General features: G+C 37.9%; 2 protein-coding genes across 8 annotated transcripts in view; one reads left to right on the top strand and one right to left on the bottom strand.

Moving 5' to 3' along the window:
* Positions 1–11,905: 11,905 nt before the first annotated feature.
* RPA3 (replication protein A3) lies at positions 11,906–15,525 on the bottom strand. Its single transcript, XM_004386122.2, has 4 exons — positions 15,366–15,525; positions 13,769–13,843; positions 12,815–12,923; positions 11,906–12,296 (listed from the first exon to the last, which is right to left on the bottom strand). The coding sequence occupies exons 1-4, from the start codon at positions 15,462–15,464 to the stop codon at positions 12,214–12,216; spliced, it is 366 nt and encodes a 121-aa protein (XP_004386179.1). The 5' UTR covers positions 15,465–15,525; the 3' UTR covers positions 11,906–12,213.
* Positions 15,526–15,714: 189 nt separating this feature from the next.
* The window catches only part of UMAD1 (UBAP1-MVB12-associated (UMA) domain containing 1), a 221,536-nt gene continuing 213,117 nt past the window's right edge, over positions 15,715–24,133 (top strand). For 3 of the 7 annotated variants that reach the window (XM_023740498.1, XM_023740494.1, XM_023740489.1), the window contains exon 1: positions 16,143–16,291. The gene's annotated coding sequence lies outside the window, so the exon portion shown is untranslated. Of the gene's footprint in view, positions 15,872–15,922; positions 16,113–16,142; positions 16,292–24,133 lie in introns of those variants that run through there. The other 4 variants (XM_023740496.1, XM_023740491.1, XM_023740493.1 and 1 more) reach the window with 3 other exon arrangements.

Here is a 24,133-nt window from a genome sequence, read left to right as displayed (position 1 = left end):
TTTATGTGGCCCTTTCTGTCTCTTGGGCTAATTTTTCCCTTGTGTCTTTGGTGTTCTTCATTCTCCTTTGCTCCAAGTGGGTTGGGACTAATTTATATATCTTAGATGGTCACTAGCTAGCTTTTAAGACCGCAGACACCACTCAGAATGGTGTTAATTTTTTGAGGAAAAAAATACCCAATGCTAGAAAGCCCTGAATTATATGTAATTCTTACCTTATCCACCTCTTCTCCTAAATTTTCAAAATTACTTTTGATCAATTTCTCCATTGTTAGGGCTTTAATTTTTTTTTTAAATGATAACAGTCTTCCTCCACATTGATCAGCCTTTTATCATATTCCCCACCCCAAAGAGAAAAACAAAAATCTTCCCTTACATTTTATCTTGCTTCAGTTGGGAAGATTCTAGCATAGACTACATTGAAACAACTATCTAAACTAAAACTTTGTCAGGGGATGTGGTATGTCACAGGAGAGAAGATCACAGCTTTGAACTTAGACGTGAATTTGACTATAACCTAGTAGCTATGCAAACCTTAGCCAAGCAAGGTAATACCTCCAAGCCTTGATTTTATCATCTGAGAAATGGACATGATGATACATTAAGCAAGACAAAGGGTAAACATAGGTTATAAGAAGACTTAAAAACAGTATCTATTGTCATTATTGTTAAGAAATTTGAGAGCTATTATATATTTTGCATAATTTACCTAATTTGAAATAAATAACACAATATACCTAGAGTCTTTTTTCAGGTTAAAGTGTCTGTTTCTGTTAAGATACTCATTTATCTTTCAAATTTTGACCAGATTCTCCGTATCAATCATTTGGATTAACAAGATGTAGATTCTAGTTGGAGTGAGGATTAACAGTACTGCCAAAAGTCTCTGATGGTCTTTGTTCAGAGATAAATTTTGTCATAATGTTGCTTACCATATTTTATTCTATCATCTTATTGCCAGCTTGTTTAATTTTTGAATAATTTCTTCACATGGTTCAAAAGTCAAAAAGTATAAAAGGTGTTATTGATTGAATTTTGTCCCCCCAAAATATGTGTTGTAAATCCTAACCTCTATGCCTATGGTAAGCAGCCCTGCAGGTTCAGTGGTTAAGTGCTAGGCTGCTAACTGAAAGGTCAGCAGTTCGAACCCACCAGCCGCTCCAAGGGGGAAAGATGGGGTGGCCTGCTTCCATAAAGATTTACAGCCTCGGAAACCCTGTGGGGCAGTTCTACTCTGTCCTATAGGGTTGCCATGAGTCGAAATTGACTCAGTGGCAATAGGTTTGGTTTGGTTTGGTACACCTGTTTATAATCCCATTTAGGAATGAGTGTTGTCTTTGTTATGTTAATGGGGCAGGATTAGTGTAGAGTGTGTCTTAAATGGATCTTTTTTGAGATATAAAAGAGATTAAACAAGCAACTGAGCAAGCAGAGATGGGGTAAGATAGATGCCAAGACACATGGATATCTCCAAGGAACCAGGAAGTAGAAGCTGAAGAGACAAGGACCTTCCTCCAGAGCCAACAGAGAAAGCCTTCTCTTAAAGAGCTGGGGCTCTGAATTTGGACTTCTAGCCTCCTAAACTGGGAGAAAATAAATTTTTGTTTGTTGAAGCCATCCACTTGTGGTATTTCTGTTAACTAAGACAAAAGGTAACAAACTGAAAAGAATTCTGTCTTGGTTATCTAGTGCTGCTGTAATAGAAATACCATAAGTGGATGGCTTCAACAAACAGCAGTTTATTCTCTCACAGTCTAGTAAGCTGGAAGTCCAAATTCAGGGTGCCAGCTCCCAAGGTAAGTCTTTCTCCCTCTGTGGCTCTAGGGGAAGTCCTTGTTATCAATCTTCCCCTGGTCTAGGAGATTCTCAGGTGCAGGGACCCTGGGTCCAAAAGACGCGTTCTGCTCCCAGCATTGCTTTCTTCATGGTATGAAGTCCCCTGTCTCTCTGCTCTCTTCTCTCTTCTATATCTCAAAAGAGACTGGCTTAAAACACAATCTAATCTTGTAGATTGAGTCCTGCCTCTTTAACATAACTGCCACTAATCTCATCTCATTAACATCATAGAGACAGGATTTACAACACATAGGAAAATCACACCAGATGACAAAATGGTGGACAATCACAATACTGGGAATCATGGCCTAGGCAAATTGATTCACATAATTTTGGGGGACACAATTCAATCCAGGACTTCTTGCTTTCACCTCCACCCACCATCTTTGAGTTTCCCCCACCCCACCACTGCCGTCATGGAGTTTACAGTGTATTGGAGAGGCAGTCAAACAAGAAATTCCAATCAAGGCTGACAGCACGCACTGTCTTATGATCAGTTGTTCTTGGTGGGATTGCAGGGTGACTCAGAATCCTGGGCTGGGAAGTTTCAACCACAGGATTTTAATACTTACTAAAAAAAGGTTTAAAAGATTGAGAAATATTGAGTTAAAAGAATAAACTGACATAGATAAAATGTTTCCTTGGCCTATTTCTTGGAATCTTTGTTGCAGTAACCCCCCATGTGTGTGGCAACCTACCTAGAGGTTACTTACACAAAAATGTATCCTGAAGTAGTTCAAATTTGTTATTCTCTGGCCACTTCTAATTATATTTTTTGAGTTAAAACTAACAGTAATACTTTTGTCTCCGCACAGATTTCACTCCAGCATTATATCCTATGGGAAGGAGGGAAACTTGGCATGAATTTATACATGCTTAGTCTTTACTGAATCCAGCTAACTAGAAATTACCCATTACCAAGTTGTAATATATTCAATCCCTATATGAAAAAAACTTTTATTTGCATGACTGCATTCTTACGAATAGTAATTGAATGAATAAATTCGTGTGTTTTTTTTGTAATGAAGTTTTCCATAGTCAATAAAAACTTAAACATTTGTACTTAAAGTTTCTCTTCAATGCTTTAGATGTTTTTCCCTAGTTAAACAAAGAACTCTGTCTTTTTATTTTCATGAAACTATTTTTCTATTTTAGCATACATTCCCTTTCCATTTTAAAACCTGCAATTTTCATTATATAACCTGCAGGCTATATGAGTGAGGTAATCCACTCCCCCTTTGTTGGAGGGGGGATGTTTTCCTGTGCCACCATGTAATTTGCTTTGCAACAATTATTGCTATTTGTAACCATATCTTGTGATCACAAGACACATGTAACTGAATTTAGAATCTGTTAAGAACACAGAAGGCAGCATTGCTGTTTCTAAATGTCATTGACTTAATGATTTTAACTCATAAATTTTTTAAAAGTTCAAATGCATCAATCCAGATCATTCATTTCTGAAATGTACTTTAGATAAATACCTCAAAGTGTTCTGGTTTTGGAAATGGCTGTCTTTGTGCACTATTTTATTTCCCAATGTCCATGCAGTTTTCTAACCTCATTTCCAGTGAGATAATTTATCAGATGACTTATCTCTAGATCCTATTTTTAAAAATTATAGAAGCCAAATTTCATGTATTCCAGATTGTTTAGGGAGTCATACCTAGAAGCATATGGTGCCTTATAATCCTTTCCAGCCCTTTGATTAAGGAATTACAAATGTATCTGCAACTGGTGCTTTTTACCAATTATTTAAAATGAAATTTACAAATATATCTGGCCCTTTTGGCCTATCTTTCTTTTTAAAAAGTACTAATTAAACAGGGAGGCATTATTTTTGTTTAAACAAGTTATTTTTGGATTAGTTACTAAGTGCATGTATACTGATAACACATTTTCCCTATGCTGCTTAAAATGCATTCTTAAATAGGTTTAGGCTATAAGATAAAAAATAAAGAAAAGCCACATAGTACATATTTTACTTGTCTTGAAATGTTATTTTTATTTTCCTTAAAAAGGGATAAAGCAGGATATTGGTGCCAATTTTAGCAGATGAGTGTTTCTGTGACAAATGACAGTAATCAACTGACTGTCCCGTTCCACCTCCACTGGTAACTCGAATTTACATTTGGGAAAGTCACTTTATATGAATTTATGATGAGAAAACAAGGAAAGGATAGAAGCCTTTGCAGCTGTCTTAAGTTCTTAAATTTGTTTTTGGAAATAAGTGGAGGTAGAAATAAGTAAATATCATGCCTCTTCCTGAGTTATTTTCATGACTTGATCAGATGGCTGAGAGTGAAGGAAATTGCCCAATGAGTCAATTCCTCTAGGTCACTGGGTTCCAACAGAAAGCAAAGTCTACAAATTCCCCTAGTTTGGAAGTAGTGATTTCTAATTCCACCTCTTCCCTGGGTCTGCAGTATGTTCATCTGGAAAACATTTAGTCATTTCTGAGGAGATTCCAAAATGAGGCAACCCTTGGTCCACTGTCTGCCTCTCATAAAAGGTCAAATACATGACCAAGTAAGACATAACATTTTCTGAGTCCATATGGAAGAAATAATTGACTAAATAGGACCCCGAGCTCTTTAAAGAACAGACACATTTCTTAAAAAGAAATGTGTATTCTCTCATCAGGCCCAAGGTCTTCATAATACTCAAAGATTCTCAAAAACCAAAGAAAAGTATTAAAATTTTTAAGTAAAACATGGGACTGTTTCTGATTTTCTATTGGGTATGCTATATAATTTATTTGACTTTAAATGATCACTGTGTGTTAAGCAGGGTTGAGTTAATACAAATAAATATTAAGGTCTAAATAATATTTATTTCCTAAATAAGTATTTAAGGTATAATAATATTAAATTGTCTAACTTCTAATTCAGAATTATTCAATAAAAGAATTTCTCTGTGCTCGTTATCTTTCAAGATTCAGGGTGACAAGACACCAAGATCTTTCAATGAAACTGTTCATTTAAACCAATTATTAAATAAACATTATTACCTTAACATAACATTTCACGGTGAGAGATTCTCATAAACCGAAATAATTGGCTTATTTTCCTGGTTAATATTTCAAACTCCTGTGCAAAAAAGTTGCTTTGAAGAAGTGGTAAATTAAGTCACAGTATCATCATCTATGGCATTGCCCAAAATGATTACACTGCTTGTGTATATATACATGCATGTTTTTTTCTTCTAGCTAATGGTACTATTTTTTAAGAGCTATTTTGAAATTTTCTGAATTTTGGATCTTGACTACTGCATTATATAAGGGCTACAGAGATTGTTGTTTAGATTGTTGTTCTTTATCTGCCCACCTACACAAATAATCATGTTATAAAAGCATTTTGCATATCCAAAAGCCACTAGATTGCAGTCCAGACCTTAAAAAAAGATGAGGAAATACAGAGAACACGGCACCCTGCTGACATTCTATGATATGTAAAGAAGAAGCAATAGCATGCTAACTACAATTTTAATCCTTGAAATCAGGATGGATGTATTACACTATAAATTGTTCATAGACTACACCTCTGGTCTTGATTAGCCATCTCAAAATCCCATGCTGTAGGTCAAATGGGGTCATAAAAAACATAAATGGCTTACCTCAAACCCACATCACTATTAGAAAGTAACTTAAAACACATGCTTTATTAGCACTCTAGATTTAGCATCATCTTCTCATAGAAAAGATAACCTGTGTTACTAGGATTATTTATTCTCTTTCAGCAACAGGTCAGAATCAAATTCCATGTGACTTAAATAAGGAAAAATCAAATTGGAGTTTCAGTGAATAAAGCCTATAGAATTTGACTGTTCTTCATCATAGTGGATTTCTTTGAATTCTCAGACCAGCTAAATATTAAAAAGTTAGTAAGAGCTGAGAAATCTTTAGATTATGCTAAACTGCCATAGACTGAGATTTCAGAGTCCAGGGACTATGTTTATATGTACCTCCAAGAAATTAGCCAGGGACTTAACACAATGTTTGTTGAGTGAGTTAATATATATTAAATGAATACCTTAAATAAACAACCTCTCCATCAATGAAAGAATGGATAACCAAACTGTGGTATATACATACAATGGAATATTATTCAGCCAAAAAAGGAATGAAATATTGATACATACTACAACCTGAATGAACCTGGAAAACATTGTTAAGTGAAAGAAATCAGACTCAAAAGGTCACAGAGTGTATGATTCCTTTTATATATCGTGTAGGCAAATCCATAGACACAGAAAGCAGATTCGAAGTTACTAGTGGGTGAAGGGAGAGGCGAACGGAGAGTGATGACTTAATGTGTACGGGGTGTTTTTCTAGGGTCATGAAAAAGTTTTGAAAAGTTTAGAAAGGTAGTGTTTGCACAACATTGGGAATACATTAAGTGCCACCAAATTGTACACTTTAAAATTGTTAATTATATGCTATGTGAATTCCACCTCTATTTAAAAAAAAGATAACCTCAAATTTCTATAATTTAGTAATCACACTAGTTTATTACTCAGAGCATTTAACTCACCCTGTGAAGAAACGCTTTCAGAGTTGTTTTAATTTTGTCTTTGTCAAATGGAAATAAAAATGATCATTTGAAGAACATACTACTGCTACTGAACACAAACACTTTGCAGTTCATCATCCCCCACATTAGTTTCTCTGTGCTATACTTTTAGAATTTCATGTCAGGAAAAAGTTTGATTGTCCTAATGGGTTTAAGGCTATTAAAAATTCAATAGCTTGTTCTTTCCTTTTTCTAGCTTCCTATGAAGGTCGGAAACTAAATTTAGTGCTTAACTTGGTGATTTGATAGTTTTCAGCTCCTTTTTTTCCAATAGATTTCTTTTTATTTTTGTAGTCCAATCCTTTTTATAAATAAATGTGCAATAAATTATAGGTCAGTAAGATCAGTGCGTTATCTTTAAGCTTATGTTCTTCATTTCTTTATCATTTCAACATTGTTGACTACTTCTTGAAACTTTCCTTGCCTTTCATGGTATTCAGTCAACAAATACTTAGCACTTACTAAGTGCTAAGCACTTGTGATTCTTCTGACCCAGTGATTAGTCTTCCTCATCGCATTCACTTTCTCCTACTCCTCCCCATAAATACAAATGCCCACCAAGGTTCTGTTATTGGTTCTACAGTTTTCTCACTCTGTATGCTATCCCTCGATTCAGGAACACAGTCTCTTACTTGAAGCTGTTGGGGCCAGATGTGATTCAGAATTTAGAATTTGGGGATTTTAGGAAAGTTATAGGGCATACCAAAAAAAACCCAAACCCATTGCCATTGAGTGGATTCCGACTCATAGTGACACTATAAGACAGAGTAGAACTGCCCCATAGAGTTTCCAAGAGGCGCCTGATGGATATGAACTGCTGACCCCTTTTGGTTAGCAGACATAGCTCTTAACCACTATGCCACTGAGGTTTCTGTTACAGGGCATATCTACCATATATTATGTAACAACTCCCACCCCGAGAGAGAGTGGCAGCACCTTGTAATAAAACATTTATACTTCTGCAGTGAAACATAAATATTTACACTAAGTGGAAAAATAAAGATTGTAAATAACCTCATACCAATTCATATTAGGTTTTTGCTGCTAAATGAGTTTTGCCACAAATTTAGGAAAAAGCTTTTGATTTTTAATTCATTTTAGATTTTAAAATTGCAGATAAATGATGGTAGGTTTATTAAACTCTCTCTACTTTAAACATTTCTTTTAGGTAGGTGGTCTCTCAAATCCGTCTCGTCCTACATTTCCAAAAGCATTCTGGACATCTTTACCAAAGAGTCTATCAACTTACTTAAATTTGCGTTGAAACAATTTATTGCCTCCTAACCATCAGCTGACCTACCCTTCATTCTTATTGTCTATCTCCTAGCATCATTACTTAGCCCTGTGAAATTCATTACAATATGTCCAGAGCTCCTTGCCTCCTATCCATTGCCATTGTATCCATTATGGTTCAGGTCTCCATTATCTCTCTCCTCCCAGCTTTGTGGCTTTTCAAAAAGGTTGGATGGACTAATTAATTCAGGTACTATTCTAAGCATTGGGAATACCAGTAAGATAGATTTCTACAGGTTGCTCATGTTTAAGGACCTCAGCTTAGTGGGGAAGACTAATTAGAGGACTGGTTAAATTAGGGAACATTTATACAATGGGTTATTTTGCAACCTTCAGAAAGAATGAGATAGCTCTATATGTCAATTGCCAAAACATACTAAATGACAATATATTAACAGTATGTTAGTGTCCTAGAGTTAAATATGTAGAGAAAGTTCTAGAAGGCTATATATCAAACCATAGCAGTGTCTCTGGGGAGACATTAGGACCTTTACTGTCTGATTTGTATAGTGTCTGAACTAAAAAAAAAAAAAAAGTATTTTAATCTGAAAGAAAAAGGTTACCAGTAAGTTAAGTGTGATGAGACGTATAAAGAAAGAAATGTGAGAGCATGAAGTGACTAACTTTGCCTGCCTACGTTAGGGAAAGCTTTCCTTTGGCAGAGGAAGACATTCCAATCAGAGTAAACAGCAAGTTCAATGACACCCAGTTCTTAAACGGTATAGTGTGTTCTGGGGATGACAGACCGGGTGGCTGGAGGGTAGCTTCAAGAGGAGGGCAAGATTTGAGATCAAGGTGAGATATGGTCAGATTGTGAAGGTCTTCAAATACTGGTTAGAAATATGGATCTGATCTAGTCAGTGGGGAGTCTCTGGAGGTTGCTGACTTTTTTATATATATATTTTTTTACTTTGGAATAATTTTAAATTTACAGAAAAGTTGCAAAGATAGTGCAAATTCTCTTATACTTTTCACCCAGTTTCAGTCTCCACTAATATTATAATTTTACATTACCATGGTACATTTTTCAGAACTAAAAAACCCACATTGGCACATTAGTCTTAACTCTAGACTTTGTTCAGATTTCACCAGTTTTTCCATCAATGTCCTTTTTGTTCGAGGAGCCAACCTAGGATCCCACCTCATATTAAGTTGTCACGTTCCTTAGTCTGCTCTACAAGTTTCTCTGCCTTTGTTTTTCACAACCTTAACAGTTTGATGGGTGTTGGTCAGGTAACTTGTAGTATGTCCCTCAATTTGGGTTTGTCCAATGTGTTCTCAAGATTAGACTGAAACTAGAGGTTTGGATAAAATACCAGAGGTGAAGTGTCCTTCTGTCATAGATTGAATTCTGTCCCCCAAAAATATGTGTCAACTTGGCTAGACCATGTTTCCCAGTATTGTGTGATGGTCCACCATTCTGTCATCTGATTATCCTAGGTGTTGTAAATCCTACCTCTATGACATTAACGAGGCAGGATTATACGCAGTTATCTTAATGAGGCAGGACTCAATCTACAAGATTAGGTTGTCTTAAGCCAACCTCTTTAGAGATATAACAGAGAGAAGTGAACAGAGAGACAGGGGGACCTCATACCACCAAGAAAGCAATGCTGGGAGCAGAGCTCGTCCTTCGGACCAGAGGTTCCTGCATTGGGAAGCTCCTAGACCAGGGGAAGATTGATGACAAGGAACTTCCTCCATAGCCAACAGAGAAAGCCTTCCCCTGGAGCTGGCACCCTGAATTCGGTCTTCTAGCCTGCTAAACTGTGAGAGAATAAATTTCTCTCTGTTAAAGTCATCGACTTGTGGTTATTTCTGTTATAGCAGCACTAGATCATTAAGATACCTTCCTATCATGATGTACATATGGCACTACTGGAGATATTAACCTTGATCATTTGGTTAAGGTGTTTGCCAGGTTTCTCCACTGTAAACTTCTCAGGAAGTTTTTAAACTTTATAGTATGATGATTACAATTGTTTAATGTGACTAGTGGCTGGGTGATAGGAAGAGGCTGGAAACAGGAAAGCTAGATAGCGAGAGCTATCTAGTTCTATAAATATAGCTAGAGCTGTTGCAATAGTTCCAGTGACAGATGGCAATGGCCTGAACTTAACAGTGGCAATGGCAGTGAAAAGGACTGGAGGAATTCAAGTGTTTCTAGGCAACTGGGTGGATTATGGTAGCTTTGAGAGAAATGGTGCAACTCAAAACTATAATGAGATATCTCTTCACACCCACTAAGATGGTTACAGTCAAAAACTCAGAAAATATGCATTGGCAAGAAGTGGAGAAATTCGAATCCTCTGCTGATAGGAATGTAAAATGGTACTGCCACTTTGAAAAATAGTCTGGCAATTCCTCAAAGTGTTAAACCTACAGCTACCAGTTGACCAAGCACATTTCTCCAAGAGAAATGAAAACATGTCCACACAAAAAATTGTATCTGAATGTTCATAGCAGTATTATTCACTAATAGCCAAAAGGTAGAAACAACCCAAATGTTCATCAACTCATGAGTGGGTAAACAAAATGTGGTATACCCATACAATGAAATATTATTCAGCCACAAAAAAGAATGAAGTATTGATCCAGGCTACAACACGGATGAACCTGGAAAACAAGCTAAGTGAAAGAAGCCAGTTACAGAAAACCATGTATTACATGACTCCATTTATATGTATTATTCAGAACAGGCAAATCTGTAAGTTCCTAGGTGGTGTAAATGGTTTGCACTTGACTGCCAACCAAAAGGTTGGCAGTTCGAACTCATCCAGCGGTATTGTGGAAGAAAAGGCCTGGCAATCTGCTTCCATTAAGATTACAGTCAAGAAAATCCTATGGAGCAGTTCTATAATATAGGGAGTCACCATGAATCAGAATTGACTGGGTGGCAAAAAAACAACAACAGGGCTAGGGGTATGGGGGCATTGAGGCAGTGATGGCTAAATGGTATGGGGCTTATCTTTGAGGTGGTGAAAATGTTCTAAAATCGTGGAAATGATTGTACAACTGTTAGAATATACTAAAATACATTGAACTGTACACTTTAAACAGGTGAATTGTATGGTATGTAAATTACCTCAATAAAGCTGTTACAGTAAAAAAAAAACCCAGGGAATATACGGCAGGTGAGCTAACTATACTCCAGCTGCAGATGTCGAGTAGCAGAGCAGTGAGGCTGGAGCTAGATACTGGCACTGTAAATCATCAGCATAAAAGATTCACTCAACAGAAAACAATATACCGTACGCATTTATTCCAACTTACTAAACGTGGGTAGCTCAAGGGAAGGTTTCAAGGATGGCACGTGCAACATTTAATGCACCTTCTACATTAACTCTATGTTAACACTGTGTTACTGAGACTGGCTGATATCCCTCCTACACTTACAACTATACTTATCTTCACTTCCTATAATAAAATGCTTTACCGTAAGTGGAGCCCTGGTGGTGTAGTGGTTAAGAGTTCAGCTGCTAACCAAAAAGGTCACCAGTTCGCATCCACCAGTTGCTCCTTGGAAACGCTACGGGACAGTTCTACTCTGTCCTATAAGATTGCTATCAGTTGGAATCGACTTGACGGCAACGAGTTTTAAGTGGCTACCGCATTGCTCCTTAAGTAAACTGCAGAGTATTTGGGGGTAAAGGTTGAAAATTAAGACTTTATCAATTTAAAGTAAATATTTTCAGTAATTTATAATCTAAATTAATTTGGAATTAGCTTATTTCCTAACTGAACAGAATGGGTCAAGCTATAAAACCTAATTGGCCATATGGTTATTCTGTATCACCCTCTACCCTACTTGTCACACGCCTCCCTGCACATCCCCAACATTACCGGTACTTGGTGGCGAATAACAATTCTGTAAGGATAATGACAGATGAAAGAAAAAAAAAATTCTATCAACTGTTTTAATGATCATGTATCCCTTATCTGGCATTAGTTAAAGCTCAATTTTAAAATCCTGAAAAAGAGGTACTTCACAAATTACAGAAGATGTCGGGTTCTGTTTGTTCTTTCTAATTGCCAAGAAGTAGTAAACAAGGTATAGTATGTGAAGTAGGAAGTAAATCCTTAAGAGTTGACACAGCATTTCACACTGGTAGGTCTAAGCCCTGACCTTCCTTCCAGTTATGAAATTCCAGGTTTGTGCTGGAATACATGAATAAAAGAAAAAAAATGAAATGACTAACAGCATGTCTCATTGTAATATTTATTAATAAAATAGAAAACTAAATTCAAGACAATAACTACTTTGCTTTTGTATCTAATCTGATCGTATACTGGAAAAGAGATCCTTTATACAAAGCCAATCCTCCTTAGGTAAGGAATGCCAGCATATCAGTTTTATTAAGAACTGCAGATTAACATATCTGAAGTTAGGTAAATGAAATAAAAAAAGAGCAAATTAAATATTAGCAATCACAGGAATCTCTCTCTCAAACATCCGAGTCCTCCTTTAATAGTCCTCAACCTCATATTCACCATCATAAAAAGTTCATCAAAGTCAATCATACTGCACAACCCCCAAAGGAAAAAACTGAGGAAACTCCTGGGTAATTTTTATAGCTTCATTGTAGAGTCCAAGATCTGAAAGAAACATTTTAGCAAACATTTACTCTACAGTGAAAAGTTGTAATATCAATTATCATCTAAAAGAGTTCTACCTATCTCTCTTTTCTCTCCCTTTTAGAGGTCAACTTATTTTCATGAACCAATTTCTAAAACTAAGATGCGGATAATCATATTTATTTAATTGTGGCTGCAAAAAGGAAAAGGCATGGGGACAGGAGACCACCCATTTTGACATCCATTATGCTGGCAGAGTTCCTGCCTGGTAATGTTTTATGTGTTGATGCATTGTTTGATGACTTCAATCCATACATTAAAAAAAAAAAAATTTGTTTGCCCTATTTCAAAAAATTCTCTTTCTAGTATGAATCTTCACTGAATTTTCTACATATACAAGCACAACGTAGATCAGAAAATTCTACAGAAATTAAAAATGTGGCAGGACTGAGACTCAATACCAACACATATCTACTTAAGAATAAAACTGTTTTCCTCCTATTATATAAAATCACTAAATATTGGAATGCTTTATTTACCAAAAGGACGGTTATCTTCTTTAAACTGGACATAAGATGAGCACATGATTGTTGCCTTGGTTGTTACTCTTCCAACTACTTCCACAATTCCAGAGATTTCTTCATCAAGCTAACATAGAGAACAAAATGTTTTATGACACTTTTCATTTGGTAATTAATTTGGAAAATTATTACACAGTTTATTAATCTTTCAGTTCACAAAACAAAAAAATTTAAAAATTTACCAATGCAAAAACTGAATTATAACTTACTAAAAAATGTTTATTGAGTACTTACTGTCAGCATGTTGCTAGCCTCATTACCTTTAGCAGTAGCTTCAAGTTCAAAGATAAGGTTAAACATTTTAATTTGAAAGCAAAATCACTCAGAGATAAAGATACTAAGAATTTACAACATTTCTACCAATAGTAATTTGTTTAAAAGGATCCACTGGGTGTAACCATTCTATTATCTATGATATTTAACACAGTATGTTCCGTATACACTAACCTAACAGTAGATGAATCTGTCTTTAGAAGAAAACCAAGACAAAGAAATGTTTTAAGCATATTAAAGATAAAATGTAACAATAAATAAATAACAACTGAATATAGCTGCAAACAAACATAGAAAATGGAACTAAAAAACTGAAAACTGAAGGAAAAAGTGAGTAAACATGGAAGATTTTTCTCAAGTGATTTTATGGTCTTTCATAAAGAGTGAGAATTGTTATTCAGCATTAAAGGGATATATTCAAGAATCAGGGAGACCAAAGAATCACTGGATGGAAACTTAAAAGGAAATAGAACGTGAAATAAACACGTAATATAAACTGAAAGGGGACAAGAACTTAATGTCAGAGCCAGGTTTTACAAACTTGTTCTTTATACATCTGCTCCAAGAATCAGCAACATCGGCAACAAACCAAACCAAGAAGAAGACTTAACTATAATATACATGGAATCAATACTTAACAGGCTCCATCAACTCAATGGTTCCATTTTTTCCTTCTCCATCTGAAAGAATAAACATTTTTCCAGTGGGATGAATCTAAAAAAGAAACACACAATTTTTAAAAAGTCCACAAAAACAAAATCATTAAAATAAAAAAATAAAAGTTTCACAAAAGATGAGCAGACTGACCCTAACTTAGTCAATCTGAATAAAACAATTGTTTTTTGATTAAGTTTATTTCATTCAAATTACACTCTTGTGTTACCAGATCTGGCCACAGGGCACCAAGTTAAATCTGACTTTCAGATAAACGATGAATACCCTGGTGGTGCAGTGGTTAAAGTGCTTGGCTGCTAACCAAAAGGTTGGAGGTTGGAATCCATCAGCTGCTCCTTGGGAGAAAGACGTGGCAGTCTGCTCCTGTAAAACACTATAGCTTTGGAAACCTTACGGGGTAGCACTACTCTGTCTATAGGGCCACTATAAGTCAGAATTGACTCAAAGACAATGGGTATGCCCTGCATTTTTGTTAAATCTGGTAACCCTACGCTAAGAACAAATTAAAAGGGGCCCTAGTGGTGCAGTGGTTAAGAGCTACGGCTGCTAACCAAAAGGTTGGCAGTTCAAATCCACCAGCTGCTCCTTGGAAACCCTATAGAGCAATTCTACTCTGTCCTATAGGGTCCTTATGAATCAAATCAACTCCACGGCAAAAGGTTTTTTACAGTATCAAAAAAGTGAGACCTACTTGCACCTATGAATTAGATACTATATATATTCCAAGTGGGTTATGTTTTAAAAATTAGGCAGGATGAAGTAAACAGACTGGCTGCCAGATCTGGGTTCTACTAGAGGCAGCTGGGAAGAGTGCAGACTAGTCTGAAGAGCAGCTTTCCACTTGGTGTGGCCCTGAGCAATTTGGTTAAACCACCACCACTCTACAGCTTCCCTATCTGTGAAGCCAGAATAACACCTATTTCACGAAGTTGATTAAATGAGCTACTAAATAAGCCTTTACATATCAGTTTTCTTTCCTGGGTCACTGATTCTGAGATTTTGGGCCTGTTTCTCACCTGCAGAAAAATGGAGCTGCACCCTCTGGGCTCTTTCCAGCCTTTAGGATTTTATAGATTACATGATAACATTGGGGTAAGATAACAAGGCTGCTATGGGATCTGAAAGGAACAATCAACAAATATTTTATGGAAAAGCGACTTCAATGAGAAAAAGAGGTTTGTGAAGAGAGAAAATCCCAGACGAGAAGGAAATAAGCAACTCAGCCAAGTTGGAGTCACAGTCAAGTTTGGCTAAAATAAAAATTCAGAAGGTAGACGTGGGAGTCATGTCTAGTTTCCTTTATGTAAATATACACAGAACGGGGTGCAAAGTGCTGGAATTTAGAACGCAGCGGATCCGAAAACACCGCGTTTCCGCGCCATGAAAAAGGTGCCAAAACACAGGCTTCAAAGGCTATAAACTTCCATTCTGCAAAATAAAGTCAGAGAGCGGGTGACGCTCTGAGTTTTCTGTCCTCCATCCTCTGTTACCCACCCTCACGGTCATGGGGCCTTTCCCTCTATCTGCGGACCGGGTATCCCGAAGCGGCGAGCCCGCGCACCTTTTCCAGCTTCCCCACGAAGCAGACAGGCTGGTTGATGAACTGAGCTAGCATGCTGGCGTTGACGCGCGACTTCGGCAACTCCATCACGTCCACCATGACTCCGACACAAGAGGAGCAACCGGCGGGAAAGTAGCTGCGAATAAAACTGTGAGCCCGTGGGCGTCTATGGGAAGATTTCCTCTGCACCAATCGGCGAAGACCAGCCCTCCGGATCCACCAATCAAACGCGCGAAAACTTCTATCGCACGCGTGCTGCTTCCTAAAGGGGTGGGTAAGGAGAGGGATGCGTCCGGAAGTGGAGCTGGGCTGCTTAGTGATGCGCGGCGTCCCGGAAGTTGCCTTGCTCTGGGGCGAAGTGGACAGTGGGGGCGGAGCTTAAGTAGGGGCGGGGTCTGAAGCTTCCCGGTCGCGACTCCCTGGCCTCCCGGTGAGACTTGACCCCGGAAGTGGGGGGTGTCGGGCACCGGTGCAAGTACGGCGGGGGACTGCGGCGAGAGCCACAGGTACCTCTTCTCGCGGGAGGCGCCACTGCCTTCCCGCATTTTCTTCTCCCCGCGGGCACTGAGGCGGAAGAGCGAGGCGGAGGTTCGGCGCCGGCTTCCGCCGCGGCGTTCTCAGTGCTATGCACCGGCAATTCCAGTTACCCCATCTCTCCTTTTCCCGGTTACGTGTGGGTGTGCCGGATTCTTACTGAATAAAATTTGTAGATCTCGGGGCTTTTTGACACCGTCCTCTTGGAGACAGGTACCGGGAGTCGCCAGCGACCGTCATTACCTTCTTTAGGCTTTTCCCGCGCAGAGACAGGATTAGTGATTTACCCCCTAAGCTGCGTCACTTCCGAGTCTCAGTTTCCCCATCTGTAAGGAGAGGGCTTGAGCCTGTTAACTCTGTGAGCCTTTTCAGCCCTGACGTTCACGCCACAGGTAACGGTTGTCTCACCCCATCCGTGTTAGCGGCGAGCGGAGCGTTTTTTGGGGAGACAAGCTTAAACAGCTATTTGACCCTAAGCAAGTGTTTTTCTCCCTGAGGCGTAATTTCTCATCCAAAAAATGAGGGGTTAGACCGAATGATTTGCAAGGTCCCATCTGACAGATTTTTGACCGTATGGTTAACGGATTCTTATCTCCCACCACCCTTTTCACCATTACCACACCCCTGGACTCTGGAGGAGATACCTGCAGGTCTAGAACATAATTTATTCCAACAAGATTTGGGTGGGATTCTCGAATCTGTCGCTGGCTTACCGTGTGGCGCAGGAAGCCATTGGCTGCTTATTTTATCTGCCAGGATTGGTACCTACACTGGCCAGAGATATTCCACAATGAGTGCCCTTAAAAATACCTGTAAACGGTGCTTCGGAAATTGGGAAAAATGTTTTTAATTGTGAATTATTATTTGTGATGGAGCATACTGAGTCTGTGAATTTGCCAGAGCCACAGGGGTGCCATCGTTCAAATTCGGGTTGCTAGCTGGAGCCTCACCGTTTTGTCCTGCAGTTTTTATCTTTAGCAAAAAAGTTTCTCTTTGAGGCCTAAACCGGCAGTTTAGTATTGAAATCTGATGTACCATAGTTAAATTGTGCTTAATCTCCTTCAGTGTTTACTTAGCACGTAATATGTTTGTCTTCTAATTTTACTGTCACTAAAACAAGTTTAAAAGATTTCATTAAACAGATACTGGGTGAATTTCAATTGGTGTATAAAAATTGGTAGTTGTGTTGGTGCAAGTCAATTTTATATTTCTACAGACAGCATTAACATCTTTGCACTTTTATCATTGCTTTTGCGAACAAGTTGTTGTCACTATGTAAGATATAAAGCCAAAACCAAACCGGTTTCTGTCGAGTTGGACTGCCCCATAGGGATTCCAAGGAGTGGCTGGTGGATTTGAACTGCTGACCTTTTTAGTTAGCAGCCGAGCTCTATCACCGCATCACCAGGGCCCAATGTAGGATTTGATGCACGTGAATGTCTTTAATGTAATACTAGCTTTTTTTAAGAGCAACTTTTAAAGAAGGAACCTTGGTGGTTCAGTGATTAAAGTGCTCGAATGCTAACTGACAGGTGGGTGGTTCAAAAAAGTATCAGATGTAAATATCATTGCTTTATTAAAGTTAAAAGACCCACTTTTAAGCAAAGGCTTTTTTTTTTTTTAAACAGCTGAGCAAGAAAATTTAAAACAGCTTTTTGGATGTTTTTTGAGTTTCTTAAAATGTAGTATTGTGAAATATAGCATACACAGAGAAGAGTCTGTAAGCTGATATGTACAGTTTTGAGAGAAATTAAATGAACCCATGTGGGCTTCTCATTCAGCTTAAGAAATGGAACTTTATCAATTAATTAGTAGTTTGCAGTTCCCAGATCAAGTCCTCCTTCCTACCAGCCAAAGCAGTCCTGGGTATACAAACTCGAGTGCTTGGGTGGTGCAGAGGGTTAAGATGCTCAGCTGCTAACTGAAAGATTGAAGGTTCTAGTCCACCCAGAGGCACCTAAGAAGCAAGGCCTGGAGGTCTCCTTTCAAAAAATTAGCCATTGAAAACCCTATAGAACACAATTCTACCCTGATGCACATGGGGTTGCCATGAGTTGGAATCTACTTCACTGCAAAGTAACCCTATCTTAACTGTTTCCTTAAGCTTCCTAAGCTTTTCTGTGTAGTTTTATTACACGTGTTGGCATTTCTAAATGATGTGTTGTTTAATTTTGCCAATTTCTGACCTTTATATAAATGGAACTACACCATATATATCTTGCTTCTTTTGCTTGTTTTTGAGATTAATTCATGTTGACACATGTAGGTGGAGTTCATTCTTTTCATTCTACTGTTTCACTCTTAGTATTGACTGACATTTTGATTGTTTGCATTTTTTTTTCTATTGCATACATGACTGCAACGCATATTCCTGTACTTATTTCCTGGTGCGAAGAGTTATCAGTAGAATTATGTATTTCCTGGAGCGTAGGGTATGCATCTTCCACTTTACTAGTAAAACCAAATATTTTCCCCAAAGGTGGTACCAGTTTACCCTCCTATCAGGAGTGTGAGGGGCCCTGACAGTGCAACGGTTAAGTGCTCATTGCTAACCAAAAGGTCAGTAGTTCAAACATACCCGAGGTTCATGGGAGAAAAGACCTGGCAATCTGCTCCCATAAAAATTACAGCCTAGGAAACCCTATGGGACAATTCTACTCTGTCCTATAGGGTCACTGTGAGTTAGAATCATCTCAGCAGCACACAGCGCACCCATCAGGAGGGTAGTAGAGTTTTAGTTGATATACGTTCTTGACAATACTTGGAAGTTTTTCTTCCCCTCAACCTGGTGGATATGAAATAATTTCTTGTGCGGTCTTAGTTTGCATTTCCCTAAATACTAATAATGTTGAAATTTTTTTCAAATATTTATTGGCCATTTGTGTTTACCATTTTTTGTTTCTGTTGATTTTTCTATGGAGTTGTCTTTTTCTTATTGATTTGTGAGAGTTTTTTATGTTAGAGTAGATAGTAATGTTACATACATGTTCTCAATTTTTGGCTTGGCTTTTCATTTTCTTTCTGTTTTGTTTTGCTTTATTAGAAAGAGCTTTCAACTCTAGTATAGTTAAAAAGCAGTTTTTTTAAATTTTGATGTACTTGAAAAAGTTAATTAAAATCATTTAGGAATACTTACATCAAACTCTTAAAGTTATTCTATATTTTTTCTAAAATTTTTGTAGTTTTGCTTTCATATTTAATGTTCCATCATCTATAATTGATTTTTTATGTATATTACCTGATAGGTATCCAATTTCTTTGTTTTATTTCAGTTGTCACAGCATCATTTATTGACTAGTCACTGATCTACAGTGTCACCTTATGTTTACATACATAGTCTGTTTTCTAGTGTCTTGATTCTCTTCTGTTCTATTTTTTTGTCCTTGCACCAATACCCTCTTCAATTCTATAGCTTTATAATAATGTTTGATGTCTGGGGGCAAGTCCTTCTACCTTGCTGTGTTTTTCAGTAATGTCTTGTTTATTCTTGGCTCTTTGCTGTTCTGGATAAAATTTAGCTTGTCAAGTTTCATGAAAAACTGTGTTGGGATTTTGATCACAATTGCATTGAATCCCTGGATCAATTTCTGCAGAAGTAACCACGGCTCTTAAACTATCCTTGAGATATTGTAGTTCTCTTTTCAAAAAGTTTCAGTATTTTCTAAATAAACATTTTGACTTTTAGGTTAGATTTATTCTTAGGTACCTGTTTTAGTTGCTACTATAAATGGTATCTTTTTTTTTTTTTTTAATTAAAAAATTTCACTGTTTGTTACTGGTCTGTAGAAATGCATATGACTTTTTTCCCCTTAGCAATCCTGCTAAACTCTTATTTCTAATAATTTTCTAATTTCAGTTTTCTATTTGTGAATATTTCTTGTGTGTTCTTTTCTTAACAATTCATATTTATTTATTTATTTATTTTTTGACTTTTGCCCATGTTAGGACCTCCAGTACCATTTTGAGTAGAAATGGTATTTTAGTTAAGATGGTGTTGGGCTGCATGTAACAGAATACCCAAAGTAAAAGTATCTTAAATACACACAGGCTTTTTCTCACATGTTAAAGAAGTCCAGAGGCATACAATTCAGGATTTGTGTGGTAGTGCCACTAAGACATCAGGGGTCCAGGCTCCTTCTGTCTTTCCGCTCTCTGTGCTTGTCTTAGTCAGCTAGTGCTTCTATAATAGAAATACCACAGATGGATGACTTTTAACAAAGAGAAATTTATTATCTCACAGTCTAGGAGGCTAGAAATCCGAATTCAGGGCACCAGTTCCAGGGGAAGGCTTTCTCTCTGTTGGGTCTGGGGGAAGGTCCTTGTCATCAGTCTTCCCCTGGTCAAGTAGCTTCTCAGCACAGGGACCCTGGGTCCAAAGGATGCGCTGTGCTCCCAATGCTTCTTTCTTGGTGGTATGAGATCCCCCAGTCTTTCTGCTCACTTCACTCTTTTATATCTCAAAAGAGATTGGTTTAAGACAAAATCTAATCTTATGGATTGAGTCCTGCCTCATTAATATAACTGCCTCTTTTCCTGCCTCATTAACATCACAGAGGTAGGATTTACAACACAGGAAAATCACGGCAGATAACAAAATGGTGGATAATCACATAATACTGGGAATCATAGCCTAGCCAAGTTGACACACATTTTTGGGGGACACAATTCAATCCGTGACAGTGCTCTACATGTTGTAGTTTCATTTTCAAGGTTACCTTATAATCCAGGGGAGTTGCTGGAGCTTCAATTATCAAGTCTCCATTTTGGGCAGCAGAAAAGAGGGTGGGCACAGAGTGTGCCTCCATGGGATTCAATCTCTTTAAGGAACTTTTGCGAAAGTCCTTCACAACTTGAAGTCCTGCTTCTTAGGTTAGGAATTTCCCTTGTGTTCCTAGTTTTATAAGGGTTTTAAATGAATGGTTATTGAATTTGACCAAATACACTTTATTGAGATGAGTGTCTTTTCTGATACTGAACCAAGCTTGCATTCCTAGAAAAAAACCAATTTGATTATGATATATAATAGTATGATATATACATTCCTGGATTTGACTTGCTGTTGATTTGGTCAGGATTTTTGCATCCATGTTCATGAGTGAGAGTTGCCTGTAATTTTCCATTCTTGTATAGCCCTTGTCAGAGTCTCTTATCAGGGTTATACTAGTCTCATGAAATGATTTGAGAAATGTTCTCACTTTTTGATTTTGTTGGACTCAGGGTAAAATTGGAATTATCTGGTCATTGACCATTTGATAGAAATCATCTGTAAAACCTGGGTTTGGTATACCTCAAAAACAAAACCCACTTCTGTCGAGTTGATTCCAACTTATAGCAACCCTATAAGGACAGAGTAGAACTGCCCTGTATGGTTTCCAAGGCTGAAAATCTTATGCAAGCAGACTGCCACATCTTTCTCCCATGGAATGGCTGGTGGGTTTGAACTGCCGACCTTTCGGTTAGCAGCCAAGCACTTTAAACCACTGTGCCACCAAGGCCTCCTGGGTTTGGTATAAAAAACCAAAATGAAACCCATCGCCAACGAGTCGATTCCAACTCATAGATACCATCATAGGACATGGTAGACCTGCCACAAAGGGTTTCAGGGAGCAGCTGGTGGATTCGAACTGTCGACTTTTTGGTTAGCAGCCAAGCTCTTAGCCATTGCGTCACCAGGGCTTGTACAGTTGTCTGTTAACTACTGCTATAAGATGTATCTCACAAGTTTTCATAAGTAGATGTTCATTATCATTCAGTTCTAAATATTTTCCGCTTTCCTGTATATTTCTTCCTTGACCCGTGGGTTTTTTGTTTTTGTTTCCAAACGTATAGGTTTTATTAAAGTTATTTTGTTATTCATTTGTAATGTAATGGCATTATGGTTAGAGGGTGTGGTCTGTCTTATACTAATTCTTTGGAAGTATATGAGACTTGTTTTAAGGCATATCAAATACATAGACAATTTTTATAAATGTTTCATGTGTGCTTAGAGAAAAATCTTATTTTCTAGTTGCTGGATCAAGCTTGTTAATTGTGGTATTAAAATATTTCTCTTTTTTCTTACCTTTTGTCTCAGTTATTGAGATATTTGTATCAAAATAGTTTATACATGGTCACATTGGCAGTTTCTCCTTAAATTCGGATGATTTTTGGTATGTATTTTTTGATGATTTGGTATTTGGTACATATAAAATGAGGATTGTGAAGTAAAATGATGAAGTAGTGACTATCTCTAATGTTGGTTTTTGCCTTAAAATTAATTTTGTCTACTACTGTTATAGATACATCAGCTTTCTTTTGGTTAGAGTTTGCTTATTGTATCTTTTTCCATCCTGCATTTCGCCTAGGGAGACAAGACTCGTGTCCCTGGAGGCTCATTTTCCTCATATGTTTGGTGTCTTAGCAGAGAACCAGCTTGGTGGGTCTCAGCTCACAGGAAGAACAGGCTGATATCAGCCAGGGGGCTCCAGTGGCTCCCCTCTTCTTAACACGGTCAATTCCTTAACCAAGAAGTTTCCATTGTGACATAATTGCCTAGATGCATGGGGACCAGGTCCCTCTCAATGGGAACACTGCTGCTTGGCGGATCATGAGTATTTTGCTGCTAACCTGCTTGAAAGAGTAATAATAATACTCATAAATCTTACTTGATATTTATGCTGTGTAGTCCTTGGGTATTTGTGTCTGTGTTGGTCTGACAGTTGTCAGCTTTTTAGTGTCCTTTTGTTTTAGTTGGAGGAGCCTTGGTGGCACAGTGGTTAAGCACTCAGTTGCTAACCAAAAGGTCTGCAGTTTGAACCCACCAGCCACTCCTTGGAGAAAGATTTGGCATTCTGCTTCTGTAAAGATTTACAGCCTTGGAAACCCTGCGAGGCAGTTCTGCTGTGTCTCATAGGGTTGCTATGAGTTGGAATCGACTTGATGGCAGTGTTTTTTTTTTTTTTCTGTCTGATGTGTTTTAGGTGTGTCCTTGTAAGTGGTAGACATAGCTAGAGGTTTAGTTTTTCTTTATTTTTTAATTGTTGTGCTTTAAGTGAAAGTTTACAATTCAAATTAGTCTCTCATGCAAAAATTTATAAATACATTGTTATGTGACCTTAGTTGCTCTCTCTAGACTGTGACAGCACACTTCTCCCTTCCACCCCGGATTTCCTGTGTCCATTCAACCAGCTCCTGACCCTCTCTGCCTTCCCATCTCGCCTCTGGACAGGAGCTGTCCATTTAGTCTCGTGTATTTACTTGAGCTAAAGAGCACACTCTTCACGAGTATCATTTTATGTCCATAGTCCAGTCTAATCTTTGTGTGACAAGTTGGCCTCGGGAATGGTTTTAGTTTTGGGTAACAGAGAGTCTGGGGGCCATGTCTTCTGGGTCCCTCCAGTCTCAGTCAAACCATTAAGTGTGGTCTTTTTACTAGAATTTGAGTTCTGCGTCCCAGCTTTCTCCTGCTCTGTCAGGGACTCTGTTTTGTTCCCTGTCAGGGCGGTCACTTGTGGTAGCCGGGCACCATCTAGTTCTTCTGGTCTCAGGCTGATGAAGTCTCTGATTTATGTGGCCCTTTATGTCTCTTAGGCTAATACTTTCCTTGTGTCTTTGGTGTTCTTCATTCTCCTTTACTCCAAGCGGGTTGGGACCAATTGATGCGTCTTAGATGGCCGCTTGCTAGCTTTTAAGACCCCAGATGTCACTCACCAAAGTGGGATGCAGAACATTTTCTTAAAAAACTTTGTTATGCCAGTTGACTTAGATGTCCCCTGAAACCATGGTCCCCAGACCCCCACCCCTGCTACTCTGTCTCTCGAAGTGTTTGGTCGGAGGTTTAGTTTTTCTATCTTTTGTTTTTTAATAAAAAAAGATGTAGCTCATTTACATTGATTGTGGTTACTGATGTTTTTTGGATTATGTCTACTGTCATTTTGTGCTTCCTGTACGTTCTTTTTGTTGTTGGGTTGTTGCTGTTTTATTTTTTTCTCCTGTCTTGCCTTTTTTTGGGGGTCAACTTTTTGCTTTTTTCTTCCCTCATTCCATTTTATCCCCTCTATTAATTTGAATGTTATATATCCTATTTGTAATTTTTTGGGGTTATCCTACAGTTTTTTTTATTTTATTTTTTATTTTATTGTACTTCAGGTGAAGGCTTACAGAACAAATAGTTTCTCATGAAACAGTAGTACACATGTTGTTTTATGACGTTGGCTAACAACCCCACAACATATTAACCCTCTAACTTCTCAACC

Source organism: Trichechus manatus, unplaced genomic scaffold (assembly GCF_000243295.1).
Source record: "Trichechus manatus latirostris isolate Lorelei unplaced genomic scaffold, TriManLat1.0 scaffold00156, whole genome shotgun sequence".
Taxonomy (NCBI): domain Eukaryota; kingdom Metazoa; phylum Chordata; class Mammalia; order Sirenia; family Trichechidae; genus Trichechus; species Trichechus manatus.
Note: the sequence above shows the minus strand (reverse complement) of the source record. Positions and strands in the feature narration are given on the sequence as shown.

What these genes read in the sequence shown, in the direction of transcription:
- RPA3 (XM_004386122.2), bottom strand. Translation starts at nt 15,464, where the DNA reads ATGGTGGACGTGATGGAGTTGCCGAAGTCGCGCGTCAACGCCAGCATG. An exon ending in TCGTGGGGAAGCTGGAAAAG is followed by an intron (nt 13,844 to 15,365) that starts GTGCGCGGGCTC and finishes TTTCTTTTTTAG; the next exon opens with ATTCATCCCACTGGAAAAAT. An exon ending in AGAAGATAACCGTCCTTTTG is followed by an intron (nt 12,297 to 12,814) that starts GTAAATAAAGCA and finishes TGTTTCTTTCAG; the next exon opens with ATCTTGGACTCTACAATGAA.